At 31.4% G+C, this 6791-nt stretch overlaps 1 protein-coding gene across 1 annotated transcript in view; it reads right to left on the bottom strand.

Moving 5' to 3' along the window:
• Positions 1–6791, bottom strand: part of LOC108760050 (uncharacterized) — a 16645-nt gene continuing 9854 nt past the window's right edge. The window contains exons 9-16 of the mRNA XM_018505831.1: positions 6480–6551; positions 6283–6325; positions 5358–5485; positions 4980–5190; positions 4693–4798; positions 818–935; positions 458–711; positions 1–366 (exon numbers count right to left, since the gene is read on the bottom strand). Coding sequence (XP_018361333.1) covers positions 144–366; positions 458–711; positions 818–935; positions 4693–4798; positions 4980–5190; positions 5358–5485; positions 6283–6325; positions 6480–6551 — 1155 coding nt within the window. The 3' untranslated portion in view covers positions 1–143. The remainder of the gene's footprint in view (positions 367–457; positions 712–817; positions 936–4692; positions 4799–4979; positions 5191–5357; positions 5486–6282; positions 6326–6479; positions 6552–6791) is intronic.

Raw genomic sequence — 6791 nt, 5'->3', positions numbered from 1 at the left:
GAGTAAAAAGTTTTAGAGGGATAATATGGGTATAATCCTCATATCATGAGGATATCGATTGCTAAAAATATCTCTTATTGAAAGAACGTTTATTGTGTAAAACGTCTACTATAACTACGTCTACTATAATTTTGTGTATATTTTCAGGGTTGAAGAGTCGCCAAGAAATCTGCGCAGCTTTCATCAGTAGGCAGACACTGTCCGAACGCTTCTAATAATAACGGTTCTTCTATAACTGCTGTCTCGTAATCTCGAAATGATATTTTTCCATCGTGATCGATGTCGAGTTTCTTCAAGGCCAGCTCCGACAGATCTTTCACTCCTTCGTCTGGATCTTCTTCACCGGGTTGCTTTATCAGGCAATTTCTACGAAATATTTGATAATTAGAAGAAAATATTTGATAATATTTATGAATAAAACAGATACGATTAAGTTAAGATTTTAATCGTTTTTTACTTGAGCAGCTGAAAGATTTCGTCCTTTGTGATGTATCCGTCGTTGTTTAGATCGTACACGTGAAAGCAGAAAACGATTTTGTCACGCAGACTACCTCGCAAGAACACGTCTAGTCCCATGATCCACGGTTCAAGTCTGATAGCACCTTCGATCTCTCGATCCCAACAGCAAAACAAGCGCTCTACCAAAATGTCCTCGGTGATTACGTGAAACGTGTTGTGAAGGAGTTCTCGAAAAATAGTTCTGTCGATTCTCTAAGCACACACAATGTGAGTTTGAAGAAATTTTTAAATGTAATTTGCATGTTTTTTATTTTTTCTAAATACAAAGTTAACTTTCAATTGCGTGTGGTGTAATTACCTCGACAGCTGGCCTCGATTGTGGCCTTCTGCCGATAGATATCGATCTCCCATCTTGTTGTTGGCTGGAATTGGTAGTCAATTTCTTGTAAAGTTTGCAGAGACTATCCAGTTCCACCCTGACAAAAGAAAATCTTCAGATTAAACGGTAATCAAAATAGTTAAACGCGTGATTATGTTTTATTTTATATATTTATGCTATTGAACCAGTATAATTCACAAAGTATAATTTTGTATTCTATTGGAGAATCTTATTTTTGTAAATCGCGTAATTCCATTAACTTTTATCCGTCAGTTCAAGTCCACTTAATTCCATTTATTTCTCTTTGTCGAGAAAATGACAAGATAAAACACTGGAAAATTAATTCAAGAATCATTGCAATGCGTCTTCGCAAACTCGCCTGGAGAACCTCGTCTTTTTTTTAAGGGATTCGATCACTTTTACGATGTACGCGGAATTCCTGGCGCCTCCGCCCTCCGGCATTTTTCGGCGACGTCTCCTTCTTGATGACTCGTCCTTGCCGGAAGCAGCGGAGACCTGCCGCTTTGAGTTTGCCGACGCCCTGCGACCGCTCGTCAAGAAAATGGAAACACTTTTCATGAGCGTCGCGCCGGCACGAACGCTTATACCTGTTCGACCCTCGGCGTCGACGTCGGCGCCGGCGCCGACGCCCGGTTTTGCCCTCCCAGTTTGCGTGGCATTTCGTTGTTCAGACATCTCCATTCACAGTGACTAAAAGTTCTGAATTAATTGGAATTTTAATTTAGGTTGTTGACATTACAGATAATTCTAAATTATTCGACCAGTTTTAGCTTTCTATTTGTACAGCAGAATTAAGAATCTATTCTGATCTATTCTTTAATAATTAATACTTTTTTCTGTTTATACGAGTATATTGCATATACATAATATTAATAATTATAATTTTATTGAAAGATAAGATAGAAGATATGTAAATACATAAAGACAAATGTGAAGAATAGCATCAGTAATGTGATGCTACTTATAAGTCTAATTTTTTTTAGATCTTTAGTATTTTATAATTAAAAAGAAAATACACAAGTGTAACAATCAAATGTAATACATAAGTAATAAAAAAAATCATAAATCGTATATGAAGATACAAAACTTCGTATTACAAAGATATTTTTGTATACTTCAATATACGTATAAAAAATATATATAATATTTGAGAATGTAAAAAAAAAGCAAGATGAACATAATATTACATTGAGTTAAAAATGAGAAATAATATAGTGAGAAGCAAGTAATTTAAAAGTAGAAGTCAATAAAGAAGAACAAATGTATACTTTAAATGGGGCTTTCACGATTGTAATAAAAATGCAAATCTGCTTAATAGGAATAGGAAAAATTGTATGAAAATAGAAACTGTTACTACGAACCGATATAGACATTCGAGTCGATTAATCGATAAGAAATAATTCACGGGGCGGAGGTGCAGTGGTTCCTTTTTTACAGCTAAAAATTGCAAATAGCCAATCGTAGCTCGTCAAAAGATTGCTTTTCTTTCGTGTGCAACTGAGTTATTATTATTTACGATCATATTTGCGTAATTTCCATGTAACGGTGTTGGTTCGTTGTGTTCGCCATTTTCGTGGCACGAATATTCCAATGAATTTAAATCGTACATTTATGTGCGCGTAACTTGGTCTGCGTATACAGAGAAAAAGAACGTCATTTAGAAAGAAAAATCTCTGAGATTTATGAATAGTGCATAAACTTAGATATTATGCATTTAATATTGTATCTATCACTGTATATTAAAATACAAATAATGTACGTTGTTACATTAAAAAGTTTATGCCTCGCAGTCATTTTGCGAGATAAAATGTAAAAACTTTTCTCATTAGACAATAAATGCAACTCGCGCTGTATTTGTGTTGAAGCAAACCAATTCGTGTATTATTTAGGACTGTATGATCTGAACACGCAGTACCAGGTAGAACATAGAAAATAGAGAAAACTTTAAAGCACACTTTTATTCGTTTCATAACTATTTTGACAATTTTACTGAAACTCTAATTTTATATCTCTGTTCGATTAACAAGCAATATGATTTCAAAAGTTTTTAAATATAAAATTATATACAAATATCTTTTGATTAGAAAAGAAAATTTTATCTCTAACAATTTAATAACACATTTTTAATCAATTTGTAAACTATCTAAATAATCACTTTTAAACGTGAGATCTATTTATGCAAACGGTAATAAAGCGCTTGAAATATGAGATACTCCAAGAGAACTATTATTTTGAATAATGCATGTCTTATCTTCGAGTAATCATCTTTAACAATATGCCTTGAGAATCGCTCCTGTAAACGCGAGAGGTCAATTCATAGCATAGGAAATTGCAATTTTGAGAAAGCATGATATTAATCTCTGCATGATGAAATCTCTCCTATTTTATTGCGTTACATGATTTCTTTATTATGAATCTTTCTTCTTCTATCATTCTTGCATGTTTTCTACTTATTATATAAAAATATTTCGTCGAAAGCAATTACGATAAAAATTCTATATTTGATTTTTGTCTATTTTGTTTATTCTGTAAATTGATTTAATATTGTAATTACAGATATGAATTCAGCAGAATTTTACCAATGAATGCAATTTCACGAGGATATGAACTGATAGAATGAGAACTACGACAGTACCCTAAATTAGATCGCGTTGCGATAATCGACACGTGTGTTCCTGTACTTACGGATTCTCAATTTAACTTCTCTAATTTCTAACTCGCGATAAACGTAGCATGCATGTGAATTTCGTTTCAATCTACAATAATCTACTATACCTACATTGATCAAAATAATTCACCTGAAATTATTAATATTAACTAATTAATTTTCAGATTTTACAGAATTATAATAATTCAATTTATTTGAGAAAATATTCGTCATCGAGACGTTTTTCCAAAATTTTGAATTGTTAATATTAATTACGAATAAATATTGATGAATATTTTCAATTAAACTAATTCAGCCTGAAAGATCTAATTTCTAAATAGAAGCACAGCGATAGTGATAAATAATTGCCATTAAGAATCGCACCTTTTATTATTCGACAAAATATTATCACTAAAAAATTATGTCAACGAAGTGCATTGTGTAATTGAAGGCACTGAGGTCTTGCGAGTAGAGATCATCTTCTTTATTCACGAGGATGTTAAAATATGATGGAATATTGTTTAAACAAAATTCACTGCCTTCTGTTTGTGTCATATGCGTTTAATATGATTGGCAAGTTCGATTAAATCGGAAAAAAACTTACCAATTAATGACAAAGAACTGCTTCGTCGCGACGAGGGTTCCGTCGTCAGCGGTGACTACGTATTATCGACCAAACGTATCAAATGATGTGGCTGAAAAACATTTTAACATGATATCTAGCAACAGATCGGATGAATATATCGCAATCGTATAAATCCAATACGTCAAGACGAATCTCTACAATAAAATTAGAAATTAAATGATATTGATAATGTATATTCGTTCGATATTTTATTATAACGATATTTATTTGGTTTTCCATGTTATTCATTAATTTATTAATTACAGTCTATAGTCAATATAATGTATACACTTATAATTATAAAATACGATTTAAGTACGTTTATTAAAATACCATATGGCTAGATTTTTCGTAACATTCGAGCATACAGAAAAAAATTTGTTTTACATAATCGCTACTTTATTTGGCTGACCAACGGGAGAAATATCAACATCAGAATTCACTTCTAAAATAGTTGTTGACGTTGGATGATGTTTTCTGAAACGTCGAAATTAATCATTAATTATTCAATGTTAGTGACGCAGTCTGCATTTCTTATAATTGTTTTTGCGCCTCTCTTACTTGCATAACTTATCTAAATATTTTCGAATTTGCACCACTTGACGTTGAATATCAATCAGCATATTAGTCATCCGTTCTTCTGATGTTGTTAAAGTCGCAGCTCGTTCTGCAATTAAAATTTTAAAATATTAATTTTCTTTTGAATTTTTTACAGTATTTTACGATATTTATATATATCTCAATTTCTATATAACTTTGTATTTTATTTAAATATATCCAGACTTATTAACGCTAATAATATTCTTTGACATCAGGACATATTTTGATCAAGATTTTCGATTACTTACTAATTCGAACGTGCTCATCAGTAATCTCCTCATCCTGATAGACAATATCAATCTCCTTTATAGTATTGATTAGATCTTTTACGTTATTAACTTTATTTAATGTCTGCAAGATAGAGTCTGTATTGTTAAGTTTGGCGTGCATAACTCTCGATTGCTCTTGGACAAGTTGTCCGATAATCGAGCTTAAAAATTTATGCTTTAAAAATTGTATCTAAAATGAACAATATTCAGTTTAAAGGTAATGTTTATAATTTGAGAGTCCGAATACAATTATTAATTATTGTAATGTTTATACTAATAAATTGTGTATTAATCGACAATATATAATTAATTTGTATTATTTATATATATAAGTTACGGTACAGCATATTATCGGACCTCGCGTTTATTGTTGTCCTTATTGTCACTTATTTTTATGGCAAAATTGATGAGCTTTCCGAAGTTTTCCTCGTACGCTGCAATTAGTTCTTTTAGTTGCTTCGGCGTATTTACGGGAATTGTCTCGTCTGTCAAATTAAAAAAATTACGCGATGTAATATTCTGTATCGATTCAATAATAGTAACAATTACAATTTTACCGTGGATTAAATAAAAACAAGAATATGATTTAAATGACTTATTCCACATGCGCCGCGGATAACAAAAGCGAATTTCAATTTATTCAATTAATTACATACAATCAAAAATAAACTTTTCGATCTGACATCAGATCATTATCAATATTCATTAAATTCCTAATGACATCAAAACGACTGGCGACATTCTCTATACATTCCTAAATTACGATAACAATTTTGTCAATTATTAACTTTAAGTTACATGCAATTGTGTAATACTATCTCCATATTAAATTAACAATTCGCATGAATTATATTCCACATATTTGGTCGTAAGACATATTCTAAATTATGCGTTGTAATACAATAACTGTAATTCTCAAGTGGATCATCCAATCTCTCTGTGTCATAAATAACCTAAAAACACTGATAAATATCATAACGATCTTAAATTATCATGTATTAATTGAATGAATATACCTCACATTTTATCATTATTTTGTTATCCGACGCACGTGGAATAATCCATTTAAATCATATTCTTGTCAATAATATAGTATATCTTAATTTGATGTATTCTGATATACATTAATTTCTATGCAGATTGCACTTTCTTTTCTCTAATTAGAGAATAAATTACGACAAGCAGAAATTGCTCGCGTAATAATTATATATTACATGCTACTGTTATGTATGGGTATTTAATATCTATCTCTAATATGAAACGTGAAACATACAAGTCCTACCTGCTTCCCTCACGTTTGAAAGTGTGAGCGAGCGGCACTGCGCCTGAAAACGAAATTCAGAATAAAAAAAAAAAATTATAATATATTTGATAAAATTCTAAAATATTCAAGTATGTATGCGAGTGAGATTTAATTTTCAGATAACAAAGAATCGGAGAGATATATACTTTCGAAAAACTTTAATCTTAGAAACTCACTTCAATCGCGAAGGCAGTAAATATAATTACGAAGAACTTCATTTTCATTTTTCGATTGTTCGCGTAACTATGCTAAGTGAACTCTAATGAGATCGTCTAATAAACGAGACCGTTTTATAGGCACCGTGTGCAAACGAAGGCACATACACATGTGACGTTTTCCAAAACATTTAATGAAAACATCCGGCGAGGAATAAACGAATGTATCGTTGTGTATCGAAAACACGTAAAGTCACGAGAGTGCATAGATTCGCGTGATTATTCTGCACGATGAGATATAATTGTATTTAATATTACCGGGAGCAGTGGCGG

This window comes from Trachymyrmex cornetzi, unplaced genomic scaffold, assembly GCF_001594075.2.
Source record: "Trachymyrmex cornetzi isolate Tcor2-1 unplaced genomic scaffold, Tcor1.1 scaffold214, whole genome shotgun sequence".
In the NCBI taxonomy this organism is placed as follows: domain Eukaryota; kingdom Metazoa; phylum Arthropoda; class Insecta; order Hymenoptera; family Formicidae; genus Trachymyrmex; species Trachymyrmex cornetzi.
The sequence above is the reverse complement of the archived record's forward strand: the minus strand, read 5'-3'. Positions and strand labels throughout refer to the sequence as shown.